Source organism: Onychostoma macrolepis, chromosome 03 (assembly GCF_012432095.1).
Source record: "Onychostoma macrolepis isolate SWU-2019 chromosome 03, ASM1243209v1, whole genome shotgun sequence".
In the NCBI taxonomy this organism is placed as follows: Eukaryota; Metazoa; Chordata; class Actinopteri; order Cypriniformes; family Cyprinidae; genus Onychostoma; species Onychostoma macrolepis.
Window position 1 is genome coordinate 46347194 of NC_081157.1, and position 15289 is coordinate 46362482.

The 15289-nt window shown below is 36.4% G+C and overlaps 1 protein-coding gene across 4 annotated transcripts in view; it reads left to right on the top strand.

The window, feature by feature from the left end:
• The first annotated feature begins 1600 nt into the window (after positions 1-1600).
• pkn1b (protein kinase N1b) overlaps positions 1601-15289 on the top strand; it is a 32779-nt gene continuing 19090 nt past the window's right edge. For 2 of the 4 annotated variants that reach the window (XM_058768968.1, XM_058768970.1), the window contains exon 1: positions 12727-13220. In XM_058768968.1, coding sequence (XP_058624951.1) covers positions 13146-13220 — 75 coding nt within the window. In that variant the 5' untranslated portion in view covers positions 12727-13145. Of the gene's footprint in view, positions 2148-12725; positions 13221-15289 lie in introns of those variants that run through there. The other 2 variants (XM_058768971.1, XM_058768969.1) reach the window with 2 other exon arrangements.

Sequence of the window (15289 nt, forward strand, 5' to 3'; positions counted from 1 at the left end):
TCAAGATAGATATAAGACATTATTTTATGCTAAAAATATAAAAATGCAATAATTATTTTGATTAATTATAATGGGCATCCCAAAGTTTTGTGAAAAGCTTCTAACAATTAATTTTGGTGAACCACCACTTTATAAACTCTGGGGGACTGAAATATTACCTAATTTTTTTTTTTTTAAATGTAAAACCTTTGTAATGCCATTTTTCTAACTTTATTAAATGTATGTCATCTTTTGTGCCAAAAAAATTAGATTTATAAACTTTTATCAAAAAATTTTAACTAAACAATAAATTCAATTAAAATAATAAGATATAACAATAACAATCAGGAAGAATAAGTTTCCAGTCAAATGAAATCAGCATCAACAATTAATCTTTGCATGGCACAGAAGAGCACAAATGTGGCATTAAGGAATATTTAAATAAATAAAATTAAAAAAAATTTGACAAGACTCAGAGGTGGCATTAATGCATCTCATAATAAAAATGTTATGAGATTAATGTTTTAAATATATACATTTCAATTAATTAAATGACTCAATTTATACTTGATTGAAATGAAATGAAATGAAAATGAAATGAAACCTGCCAGTAGGTAGCATCACGTCACTATCTTTGACACTGAATCATTCATTCAATCGATTCGTTCAAACGGTTGATTCATTTAGGAACGAAGCAAGTGACTCTCTTTATGAATGGATCATTGAATCATTGACTCACTAGATTTGTTCAAAAGCAAAGATTCATTCATAAACGAAACAGCGCTGTGTCAAAGACTTCCGAAGAGGCTCAGCTGTGACTTTGTTTTTTAACTATATTTTTGTTGACGAAAAAGAGCAAAATAGACAACAGTGTTCCTAAAATGTGAGCCACTTAATATTAACTTTTGTATAAAATCAAAAATGTATAAACTGTTGTATAAATTCAATTTCACATTTGCAAACTCGCTATAATCATTAAAAAGCTGTTACCCTCCGTTCATCGCTATCTCACAAACTTCCATTTTAATGAATGAAGCTCTCTACTCTGCACACTGAATATATTATTTACATTGTCTCTACACTTTGTTTGTTACAATGAATGACAACAACTGCAGTCTGCTTTCAAGGTCTGTGCTGTGAGGAGCAGCACGCGCAGCGATAGAGAAGCATTTCTATTGGCTGCACATTGCGCAGCGAACCATAAACACAGCGCTACGTTTATATGCAGAACTGGGATCGCTTTCGTAGTCTTTTGAACGGATAAAATATAGAAATCACTTTAATTTCCAAATAAACCTAAGTTGATAATTATCCAAATAGCGTAAGCTAACGTTATGTCTTGCATGTGTAAATGCAGACGTCAAATAGACGTCTCTGTGATGTACGTGTGCTATCAGGGTAATTGCAATGCGAGTTCATAGTTATCTGTTGTTATTATTTAATTAATTGTCAGGGTTTATATTCCTAGAGCATCAATGTGAATTTCACTTCGCATAAAGCTCAGCTCGTGTTTTAAGACGATTAAAGTGAAAACGAAAGCGCAGTGTTCAACGACACAAACGTCCATCACATGACCGCGCTCCCTTGCGCGCAGGCGGCTGGTCGAGCGCCAGGGCGCGTGCCACCGGGGCTCGAGATCACCGGGTGACGGTAGGCTACTGCGCGTGCTTTAGTCTCATCGCAGAATGACGGTGGCAGGACGCTCCTGATGAACCTCTCTTGAGCGGTGAACCGTTCAGTCGATTTGGATTTGATCGTCCGGGGAGATGCACTTTAGGGTCTGATTTTGGACTTCAGTGTACCGTGGATGCATATCTGTCCCAGACGCAGGGAAAACACTTTCCCTTTATTCATTATGCTACACATTCATGAACGCGATCCAGCCTAAACTGGGCGACAAATAAAACGAATTACTCTGCTTTATCAAGGGACTTCACGACACGCTTTTTCGCAGAAATGGCCCCTTGGTTTTGATCTTTATGACAGAGCAAAGCAGCGCAACAGGACGCAGTTCATCGCACCTGCTTCATCGCCGTATCGGGTATTTAACGCTCCACTGCCGTTATGATGCGCCGTTAGAGTGAAACTGAAGCTGCTCAGGTGAGAAGCAACGGCATCTCCGCTCCCTGTCACCTGAGATGGCCATCAACAAAACCGGCTCCATGCGTGTAAGTTTAGACCATCTGTCGCTCCTGTGAATGAGCCGCGATGCTCTAATGCACTTCACATAATCTATTCTTCATTAGTCGCTGTGCGAGTGCGCGCTGTCTTAAAAGCTACTTGAATACTTCTGTAAATTGACACTAAACAGATAGAATGTAGGCTACATATTATTCTGTCTCTTGCTACCTTAGTAGGCTACAGGTAGCGAAGACTGGGTTATTTATCGCACTTTTTTACTCAGCGATAGGGTTGGTTTATTTTGCATAGCGGCAAGAGACAAAACTGCAGTGCGCTTAAACAGAACGTTATCGTGCGTTGGTGTGTACACTAATATATTTATCGTTCTTTGCGTGAACGGACCTTTAGTGTTCTCGTTTTGGATTATAGACTGTAAAAAGAAGTAAACAGAAGCAGGTGGACATTAGGTGAACTCTCCTTTGCCCTCAGTCACCCTTTTTGAGGATTTACTACAGTGTTGTGATTATATATGAGCTCTGTGAAAATTATTTCTCTTATTTAGCATTTGGACTGCAGTGTAATCTTGTTGCTGGCATAATGTAGCGTAAATTACCTAGATTTGCTCTTTTCGGGATCTTTGTTCTACAGCAGGTTTGTCCTTTGAAGTGCTGGTACACAGTGTGGTCAGCGGCCGGCAGCTGTTTCAGTCTTGTTTACATGATTCCTGTAAATGTCACCGTAACAATGACGGTTTACCAGCATGTCTCGGGAGTTTCAGAAGAATATCTCGGCAATAACTGAATTGGTTTCTCTCTGGTGTTTTGCAGAACACTTGTTGTGTTCTTTATTGTGGTCATCAGGCTCCATTATGCAAGCCCCGAATATGAACCATTAGGGTGTGATCAGATGAGGAAAATGAATTGTTTCTTGAAATGTACAGACATCGTGAAATCAAAATAGGAGTTTATTAGTTTATTTTTATACACGAGGCCATTTATGTGCTATTGCACTATAAATGTAGACAAATAAACCGGTAGCTATTAGCTGCACACATTTACAATTTGCAGTCCTTCACTTCAAGGAAAATAGACCACATTTATTGATGTTTTTATATTCTTGTTTATAGGGGCATAAGCATTTTTTTTGTCAAATTAAATGGCCTCTAGAATGAGAATCCCTGAATTATAATTCTTTCATAATGGGAATAGTTGGTGGATCACAAAACAGGTCTTAAAATCCCACAGATGCACATCGAAAGAGTAGTGTGAGACTCTTACTGCTAAATGCAACAGAAAATCAGGGCCCTGCATGTGTGACATTGATGTTTCAGCTTCATCCAGGGAAGAATTAAAAATTAAACAGCTTTTTTGAGCCGATCTTGCTGTACCGTAGACAGGAAACTGTATCAGCTGGCTGGCTCAGCTGTTCTCTGTCAGTACGGTATGTCTACCAGTAAGGTTTTAATGTTTCAGCACAAATGTTAAACTGCACTGATGGTCAGAGGTAGAAAACACGCTCTATTCAAGATGATTGCAAATGCATTTGGCTATACTTTTTATTTTGCCATGGTTGCATTTTGAGTGCAATTTGAAATGCAGGTACATGTGGCTTTTAAGCGTTGCCACAAAATACGCTTATTTTTGTTTAAAATTAGCTGCACAGACACAAAATAAAAACACGTCCTTGATGTTTTTATTGACTACTTGTACAGTGACTATTTGCACACAATTAGCTGCAAGTAATTACAGCTAACCATTAATATCTAACATTATTTGTACTCAGTTTAAATAGTATTAATCGCTATTTGTACTTGGTGTAAATAGCCTCTGCCTTTATGTCTGGTTCTCAAAACCTTGTGAGGGTAAACTGGCTTTCTCACACCTCTTAGTCTAGTAATTGAGATCCAAAAAACTCAAATAGCTGTAGAAACGGCAAATTCTCCATGGATGACTCCTGAAAACCAGTCTTTAGTTTTGAGTCAATTCTGAGTCTTGAGTTTCATATTTTTGCTGTTTTTCAAAGTGTTGATTTTTGGTGATTAACATCAATTTGACAACAACACTATTTTGATGTAACCAAAATTTGTGCCAAAACACTTTCCAAAACGCATCTGTTTGTTAAAACTATGCATGTGCATTTATGACCCTGAATGAGAAAGCGACAACATTTTAAGAAGAAATTAATAGTATACCAATTTTCAAGCAATTAAATAGAATATGGGTCAAATTGACCAACACGACAGGAAGGTTTAGTATGTTAAATGACACATTGCTTGCAATCACGTCTCACTTTGTGTACTTGTTTGGTATGTTTCCGCCAGTGAGATTTATCTGTGAGGTGTTTGTGTAACTGGCCCGCTCACTGGAGAAAGATCCATCCCATGATCCTTTTAGCCTGGCTGTGTCCCTCTTCACCCCCTGCTTTTGCAGCCCATTAGATGCATTAAAGCTCATTGCACAAAATCAATAACCTGCTGTGGGTCGTTCGCTAAAACAATTGTCCAAATGTTTCTCTTCTGCAAGGAGAGCAGAAATCAGCCCTAATGTCCTCGGGCTCATTGAGTGTCACCGCTGGTAATGCGAGCGCACCCGTTATGAGCTTTCTGTCCATTGTGATTGGAGAGAAACATCTTCGACGGCTTGAAGGGCCCTTATGGTGAAATTCACCACCATCTGTTTACATTACAAGAGAAACATGAGTGCCATCGAAACGTAATGAGAGACAGTGATGTTTTGACTACACTTGAGCACATTTTGACCACCTCATTTGAAATCAATGTTGTAGATTTGTGCATGAAAGCTTGATGCAAATTTCTGCATCGCCACCCTAGTTTAGTGTTGATGCCAGTTGATAAAGTAGACTTTTAGACTTTTTAAGGCAAGACACTACAGGTGAATAGGATTTAAAAAAATAACTAATAGATATCATACTTCCCCAGCTGATTAAACACAGTATAAGACAATTGAATTTTCTGAAATGCTATGTTTAAATATGCAAATGAGGCATTCATTAAATATGCATTAATTTGAATAAAACCTAACATTGGATAAAGCCAGGTTCAAAAAAGGTTGTTTTGTTGACATATTACAGTAAAATGTTTTGACTGAGGGTATTTTGGATTTTTATTTTTATCATGCTATAAATCAGGAAAAAAAAAAAAAAAATGTCAACATACAGAAAAAACAAAGCATTTTCACCATGCTTTAGGAACAACATGTTATAAATCACTGCAAATGATATATGAGCAAACCCCTCAGGAACAACCTTCAGAATATAGATAGGAATAAAACTGCTAAACTCTAAGTGCTGCTGAAGTGGAGAAACAAACTCATTTTGAGAAAATGACTTTAAAGATATGTCAAGCACCTTAAAAGTATCATAACAGTAGTCAATATGACTTATGTGCACAAGACATGTGTCCATGAAGAAACATTTCCTTTTGTGTTCCACAAAATTAAAATGAGTAAATGACAGAATTGTTCTTTTTGGATGAACAATCCTTAAAATAATCTCAATAGTGACAGCAAAGTAAAAGCATCATTTAAAGCAAATATTCATCATGATCTGGGTCAGAGATGATGTAAATGTAATCAGCTTTTCTTTTAATAGAATTCGGTGAATTATTATCCCTTTCTGTTCTGCGGTAAATCCTGACAAAGTCCAAAAACATACATGCAGCCTTTCAGTGTGAGTGATCCGTTATTATGGTTAGAACCCTAATCCATAGAATCTTAATAACAGCAGGATATACCCTGTACATTCAGGAAATGATGTCAGATGCTGTACCACAGTTTGTTTGACTGCTTCAGGATGAACCCATAGCACTAGCTACGTTTTCTAGCCATGTATTTTTATGAACGTTTTGGGGTAAGATGCTGGATGGAATTGCCAAGATGTGCATAAAATCTTAAACCGCACATAAAAATTGTATGCACTCAATTTTGCACAAGTTTATTTCGCTACATAGCTTCTGTCTGCCCTCCTTTTTTATCCACAGATTCCTCAACTTTCTAAAAAGAGCTCAAGCTCAACAAAATAAGCTAGGAAAGCTTTACTCTCTGGCTATTTTTGAGTCTTTGGTGAACTTGTTTAATGTTTACAGCACTTTTGCATGACATCCTCAAGAATAATATGAGGAAGGAATTCAGAAACGAGATGTGCAGAGTGAAAATATTAGCTATTAATATGCAAATATTTTCAGTTTTTAACATATTTGGGGTGCAGTGCTTCATTTTATAGACCCTAATAAAATTATTTATAGATCATTTTTAACATTGCTGTGCTTGTTTTTTCTTAACTCGCACTTTGCTGTTACACCAAACGTTTGAGTTATATATATACATATATATATATATATATATATATATATATATATATATATATATTTAATTATACATATATAATTTTATATATTACTTTTATTATACAGTGTGACATGTTGTTGGAACTAATTCACGCTAGCTGACATTATCAATGTCAATGACTTTGCAAAAAACAAAACAAAACAAACAAACAAAATACGTCTTGAGAGTCCAAAAGTATTTATTGCCTGATGAAGCCAATTATAATATAGTTAGAATGCCTCTATAATTCAAATAATGAAAGAAAAAAAAATCCTGTGTGAAATCCCTGTGAGTTTTTATTACTTATCTTTATATGATCTAGGCTAGTTAAGTAATATCGCACAAGAATCAGCACGTGTGCATGATTGCAAATGTTAAATTAATTTTATACTGCAGTTCAACAGACAAGAAGTTAATTGAGTGAGTTATATTTTAGACACATTTTGTCTTTTTGCCTGTTTTGCAAATTAAATCCAAACAAAGCAGGAGCAGAGCTGAGCTCAGAGCAACACTGCAGTGTATCTGTCTTGAATGAATCTGTTTTTGAATGAATCGATTAAATCAATTATTCTGTCAGGACCACTATCGTCAAAGATGATTGACAATTAGCATACAGTTTGGATTGGCGGTATCACAAACTCCCTGTGCATCCATGCAGCCTAGCATGGATAAGAGCAGGGAGAGCAGTGATAACCCCCAGGGTAAACAGAACAGAACCAACAAAAGTATGCAGATATTGTTAAAGTTCAGTAATTTTTGTACATTTTAGAATTAGTCTGATTCAAAGGAGAATCAGAAGGCTGGATCCTGACTGACAGAGGAGGAGTTGGGGATGAGGGAGGGTAATTAGCTATTGAGCAGATTCAGCAGATTATTGCAGAAGTGAAATCATTTCAAAGAAATTAAAGTAAAAAAAAAAAAAGTTATAGAAGTTTAAATTTACTGAAAAGAAAATGTACTGTACTATTTTTATATTTTATATAAATTAAATATTTTACAAAATAGGTTTTAATCCAAATTTGTTATAAAATTAAAGCTATATGTCTAAATAAGTTTCAAAGTTCCAAATTTGAAGGTGATATAAAAAAAAAAATTGAGGTTACTATGCAATTGTGTTTAGGCATTATACCACAAACAGCCACCGGGTGCCATCCAAACCCCACTGAATTGTTTTAATGCATTTTTCTGTCACAAATGTATAAATGTCTCTCTCAGTATTACTCCTATCACAAAATAACCACCAAATATGGAATCTTGAGACTCAGACATTTCCGACGATATGTATTTTGTCAAGATTCTAAAAAGTTTTGATTCCAAAAGACCGTAATACATTTTGTAATATGACACCCCACACTAAGGGGGAGGAGCCAGCTAAAAAATTTTAAAGTACCATTTCTATGGTAACGCAATGTCCGATTTTCACAGGATGAATTTTGAGGTTTTAAGCTTTCAAATGATATATAATATATGATGTTTACTAAAACGAAACGGAAAAAAGAAATCGAATAGAATTTTTGTGACAAAGGTCAGAGCTCCTATTATGGTTTTGAGGTGCACTCTTGTCATAAATTAACCTATTGCTGTTCCTACATAATTTTTAACAACAAACAGTGGTAAAATATCTATTTAGGAGTCTTATACCTTTCCAACGATATATAGTTTGTCACGATTAGATTAGGATTTATATTGCAATATATTGAAGTAAACTTAGGCGTCCCGGTAGCGGGACGGTGACAGTTAAGGGGCTAAACCAGCACAAAAACACACTCAGCAAAAAATTATAGTTATCGACAAATCCCCCAAAAAATATAATATATTTTTTGTCAGTATTGCACACCCCTTAAAAAGGGGCATCATTTAGGTCATTTGGCACACAGAAACACAGTGTGTGTGTGTGTGTGTGCATTGGTTTATCCTACATTAAGAGGACCAAATGTCCCCACAAAAAATAAATAAATAAATAAAAATGTTAATTTTTGGCTTGAAAAACAGCTTATAAATAATAATCATTATTTATTTAGCAATCATTTGTAATCACAGGACCCTCCACCGCACCATCCCCATCCAATTCCACCACTGGCTATACTCCGTCTAAAATTATTTTAAAGTACATTTTTATAATTGCTGTGTAATTCTTAGACCTGCAGTCTCTCATCAGTTGAGTCACTAATAATTATAATTAATCTGCAAAAAAAAGTGAAGAAAGAGCTGAAACCTTTAGACGCCTGCGTGTATGAATGCAGATGCTGATGGCGACCACACACACATAATTCATTCTGAAGTGACTCTTAATGTGACTCTGAATAATACATCTCTGCAGCAGAGCTTCATGATCACAGTCGTGATTGTGTCTGATTGCTTTCTGAGCGCTGATGGTCTGTGTCAGAAACAAGACTTCACTGAAGCTTCCAGCAGACTTTAGATCTTGAATGTTCAAACGTGAAATCAAAATGGACTTTATTAAAATTGTATTGATAGAGTAGTGTTATTGATTCATCAGAAAAAAAAATTAATGTTCATCTTTTTAATCTAATTTTTTCAACCAGCTCATATAGAGATGTTTCACCATTGAATCGATTCAAATCAAGTCTCAACTGTTTTTCAGGAAATATATGGTTTTATTCTGAAATATTATGGAAGTAAAATGCATTTGCGTTTCACGTCGCCCTTAAAATAATTAAAAGGTCTGAAGAATGAAGAATCATGCTAAACTTAAACACACATCTGATATTTGGAGCTCTTTTCTGGGTTATATATATATATATACACACTATATTGCCAAAAGTACTGGGTCACCCCCTTCTAATGGACAGGTTTGACTACTTTAGTAATTTCCATGAGTACAAATCTTAATGTTTAAGCATATAATGATATTCTAGGGAATTGTGTGCTTCTAATTTTAAAGCAACAGTTTGGACAGGACCCTTTTCTATTCTAACATGGCAGAGCCTCTGTGTATAAGGCAAGGTTCAAAAAGAAATGATTGACTGAGTCAGTGTGGAAGAACTTGACTGGTCTGCAGAAAGCCAAGTCCTAATCCAAGCTGAACACCTCTGGTGTGACTTTAAATGCAGATCTTGAGCCTAAAACTCTTTACCAAACACCAATGACTTGTACATATGGGTACAGTCATTTTAGTCACTTCCAAAACTGTTGCAACAGAGATGGAAATACAATTTTTAAATACATGAATTATGTTTCCATCTTTGTTGCCACAGTTTTGGACATGCCTTTTTCTGTTCTAAAGAAGGGGGTGTCCCAATGCGTTTGTCTATATAGTGTATGTACAAGTCATTGGTGTTTGGTAAAGAGTTTTTGGAGACTGACAAAACACACTACTGGTGTTAGAAATGCACTGATTAGTGTTGAGGTATATTTAGCGTGATTTGGTTGGTTTTCAGAGATCCATTCATAGGATTTTTGTCTTTCTCAGCAGCAAGAGTCCTTCTGCTAATTCAGTTTTTATTACATTTAAGTTGCTCGTTGTTTCTGCCAAAAGCACTAAGAGAAATGGATCAGTCCACTCAACCCACACTAATGACTTCCTGTCTCTCTCTCTGTGTTTAGTGTCTCTCATCCACATGCGTCTTTCATTGATCAGTTGTGAGATATTTAGAGACTCAGGTGTAGTTTTCACTCAGTGAGACGTGTAGCGATCATTCAGATCTCTTGAAATCTGATCCTCTTCGCACAAAACCCACGATACTCACTATAATAAACAGTAAACCAAACATGATATTTGAAGCTTGTTTCTGGGGTTTCATTTTATTACCTGGAGCATTGTGTTTGCGTTGATATGCTGTTTCTATGGGTGTGTTTAGGTGGTGTTAAGGCATGGCTAGGTGGTTGATAGGATGTTCTGAGTAGTTGCTAGGGCTTTGTTGTGGTTGCTAGGGTGTTCTACAATGTGGTAGTTAGGCAGTTGCTAGGGCTTAGGCAGTAGCTAGGGTGTTTTTGGTGGTTGCTAGGGTGTTCTTGGTGGTAGATAGGCAGTTGATAGGGCTTAGGCAGTCGCTAGGGTGTTCTTGGTGGTCACTAGGGTGTTATTGGTGGTAGTTAGGCAGTTGATAGGGCTTAAGCAGTCGCTAGGGTGTTCTTGGTGGTAGTTAGGCAGTTCCTAGGGCTTAGGCAATCGCTAGGGTGTTCTTGGTGGTCGCTAGGGTGTTCTTGGTGGTAGTTAGGCAGTTGATACGGCTTAGGCAGTCGCTAGGGTGTTCTTGGTGGTTGTTAGGGTGTTCTGAGAGGTTGCTAGGGCATTACAATGTGGTGTTCTCGGGGGTAGCTAGGCAGTTTCTAGGTCTATGGTTTACATTTTTTTCCTAATGTTTTTTTTCTTTCTTTTTTTCCCTAAATGCTATTTTAACTAAATTGTATTAATAATTTGAACTCAGGGGGAAAAATGTAATTAGATATGAACAATAATATGTATAATAAGTGTAATATATATAATATGTTTTATGTTTTTCAGAAATTCTGTGTTTTTTTTTTTTTCTTCTTCTTTTTCTGAGAGCGTTTTCTGCATCATGGAAGTCACAGGGCCCTGTAGGTGTTATAGATGGTTGCTAGGGTGTTGCTAGGTAGTTGCTAGGGTGCTTCAGGTGGTTGCTAATTTGTTGCTAGAGTGTTTTGGGTGGCTGCTATGGCATTGCTATATGGTTGCTAGGGTGTTCTTGTGGTTGCTAGGGGTTAAAGATTGCTAGTGGTTGCTAGGGTGTTTTGTGTGGTTCCTAACACTTGGTGGCTGCTAAGTCATTGCTATATGGATGCTAGGGTGTTTTTGGTAGGGGCTAGGCAGCTGGGCGTTATAGATGGTTGCTAGGGCTTTGCTAGGATCCTCCAATCTTTCCACTCAGATATCAATGGGTTAACTGTAGTTCTGTAATCATTTTCAATTGTTTACCTCCAATTTTTTAGTTTTACAGTTGTAGAAACAGTTAAAAATACAGTAAATTTGTGTGAAAGTGTTAAATTCTACATACAAATGTTTCTTTTTAAAAACTTGTCCATGTACCTCAGTGGCTTTGCTTCGCTCCGGCTGTTTTTCAGATATGTGAACTCGTGTTGTTCGGTTCCTGTGTAATGTTGTCTGTAAACACAGCAGTCAGATGGCTTCTGGGAAACGTTCCCGTCCAGAATACCTGAGCGTTACAATGTCAGTCTGATTTGTGGGCGGGGCCTCGGGCGGAACCTTACAGACCCTGTAAAGCGTCACAGAAAGGTTTCCACTGCCATTTCGGAATGTAGTCGCTCAGTTTAACCTGGTCAAATTTGGACCTGAGATGAAAGATGCATGACATTAAAGTGCTGATCATAAATTAGATCATGTTTATATTCAGAACATCTCTTTCTTTAGAACAGCTCGATACAATAATAACTCACTTCTCTGCTTTGCGTCACTAGATGTTGCAGCCAGAACCATCTGAGGACAGTAGAGACAGTAAAGTACTGTGCCTTTATATGGATAAACACACACATTAAAGGAACATTTCACCCAAAAATGAACATTTGCTGAACATTTACTCACCCTCAGACTATCCAATATGTAGATTAGTTTGTTTCTTCATCAGATTTGGAGAAATTTAACATTCCATCAGTTGCTCATCAATGGATCCTCTGCAGTGAATGGGTGCCGTCAGAATCAGAGTCCAAACAGCTGATAAAAACATCACAATAATACACAAGTAATCCATGCCACTCCAGTACATTAATGTCTTGTGAAGTCAAAAGCTGCATGTTTGTAAGAAACAAATCCATCAAGGTGTTTTTAACTTCAAACTGAGTCCATAATTCATACTAACACTTCCTTCAGTGAAAAACTCCATTCCCTGTTTTCCTCTCACATCAAAATCCACAACATATTTGTTTAGAGCTGTTTTTGCTTAAATAGTCCTTAATCTGTGTGTATTTCTCTCCTGAGGAGATTGGCTTTTTAACTGGAGGAAGCAATTTTATGGATATAGTGCTTGTATTTTGACTCATACTGTATTTGTAACAAAATAAAAAACATCTTAATGATGGATTTGTTTCTTACAAACATCTTTTTTTCTTCACAATACATTCATTGATGGACTGGAGTGGTGTGGATTAGTTGTGGATTATTTTGATGTTTTTATCAGCTGTTTGGACTCTGATTCTGACGGCACCCATTCACTGCAGAGCATCCATTGCTGAGAAAGTGATGGAATGTTACATTTCACCAAATCTGATGAAGAAACAAACTCATCTACATCTTGGATTGACTTTGGGATCATTATTCATTATGTTCTTTATTCTAGAAATGGTATTTCAGTTGAAGTGAATTTAAAGCACTATGTTTGTATGATGCACTTGTGAGTGTTTTGTTTTTGGACGGTTTCATTTCCTCTTTGGTTCAGAACAGTCACAAGAGTCTGCAAATGCCATACTGTGTATTAAAACACACACACAGGCATGTAATGGTGCCAAGCTGCAGAGCTCGTCTCTGAGCAGGAAGTTGGTCGAGAGATTTCAAAAGCGAACCATCCACGTGCCTGTGTGTGTGTGTGTGTGTGTGTGTGTTCCTGTGCAAACAGCAATCGTCTCTTGTGTGTCATGTAGAGATTAACAGGAAGCTGTTGCTGTCGTTCTCTCTGAGCGGAAGCCATCGCAGTATGTGGTGTCAGTGGCTCTAAAAACAGACAGAACCGTGTTTGATCTGAGGAGAACGGGAGAGGAGAGGAGGTGATGGACAGTGAAGGAGATGCGGGAGATTGTTCGCTGGAGGAGTTTCCCTCCAGCCCGGCGGAGGCCGAACATGTGGTAGGAGCTCAAAACCCGGTCGACTCAAGTCGTTCCAAACCTGTATGAATTAATTTTTTCTGTGGAATATAAAAGGAGATATTTGAAAGAACATTAGAGTTACTTTAGCATAGTTTATTATATTATTGTAATAGTATTAATAGTTAGTTTATATTTTTATATTTTCAGTTTTAATTTTAGTTGACGTTTTTTGCAACTTTGTTGTGTGTTGTTGTTAGGGCTGTGAATCTTTGGGTAGACAGCGAATTGATTCGATTCACGATTCATAGGTTTCCGATTCAATTCAAGAACGATTACTTTTAAAGCAATTATTAATCTTTTCTGTCAGGTGATGTGAAATCGTAGTAGATTTCAACATTTACTAAAATCTAAATTTGTATCTGTTAATATTATTTAAGGAACCTGAGCTAATATGAACTAATAGTTGTATTCTTATCAACTAAAGTTACCAAAGATTAACAAATATTTTAAGACATGTATTGCTCATTGTTAATGCATTAAGCAATGCTAACTAATGGGACCTTATTGTAAGGTATCGCTGTTTTTATTGACATTTATTTAATAATAAAATAGGTTTCATTTATTTTATTTAAATTAACATATATATATATTTTTTTTTTACGTTTTTATTTTATTGACTTTCAATTAAAAAAAAACACTCAGGCATTTATTCAAATATCTTCCATGTTCTTTGTTTTATACTTAAATGAAAAAGGTTTGAAACAACATAAGGATGGAAGATCATTATGATTGTGGTTCACAGCTGTTGTGATTTTGCATTTCTGATGTTTCTGAACCGTGTTTGTAGTGAAACTAATGCTGCTGAGAGCTTAGTGGTATTCACAAGGCATTCAACTTCCGTAATGTGACGTTTTTCTGAGTGATACAGGATATAACAATAAAATTAGGCCAGGACTTGATCTTTTTTTTTTTTTCTGAATAAATTATTGGATGCTGAACGTGTCTCTGTGTAAAAAAAATGTTGCATTAGAAACATGATCTGATGGATCATTCGCAATAGATCGGGAATGAGTATTTAAATATATAAGATTCATGTGAAAAATAACGACCTAAACGAGTCACTAACTGTCATCAAATAAGAATATATACTGACAACAATTTGGTGTAAGATTTTCAATTTATACTCAAAGACTGCTCGTAAATTTCACACGTAATTATTAAGAAACAGCAAATAACAAGTTACATTAAACATGAGAAACTGAAATAGCATTTTTTAAAACATACAATAATATTTGTTTTATTTACAAACTTGACTGTGTAGAGCTATAAAATTAACAGGGAGAGCAGATCAGATCCATTTGATGAGAAATGTTAATATGTTTATGTGTACACATTGAGATCTCTGACTTTTGATGCAGACTTTGAGATCTTGGCTAATTTTAGACATTGAAATATCTTATGAAACTTCAGAGGGGATATATGAGAGATTAATTGGGTCTTTTTGAAAGAAGAAACATTTGAGAAGCAGGAGACTTCAGCAAAACTTCAGTGAACTGAAGGAACTATTGAGATTTTAATGAGATTTCTTTGTGGTTTTTCTTTCCTACACGTTTTATGTGTGTATGCTGAACATACTGAAGTGACTTTTCCTGTGTGTTTTGTAAGTGAACTGCTCATGGCAGTACTTCCTTATTGAGTCACAATGTTCATGTGTGTCGTTCGCTCTCTGTCAGCTGAAATATAACGTGGCTGAATGTTTCTGTGGTGTCTTAGGTCTGGTACCTGCTCTATTTACACTTCCAGACGTGTGTTTAGTCTTTAAATGGCTGTGCGAACTGCACAAGTGTGTTATATTTCAACTGGGCGGTGTTTGATTACAGTTCAGCTCAGTCTGTGTGATTCTCTTGTGTCCTTATTGGCCAACGAAAACAAAATGCAAAAGAGAACTGTATGCGGGTCGGTATTATCCATGATGATAAGATTTCTCTTGATGCTGTTGACTTCCTCTGCATGAGTGCTGAACCGCAGAGCTGCCCTTTGATTCTCCTCACACCACTGCTGACTCATCACTGATCGCTAACAAAGACTATAACAGTAGTTTCAATTAC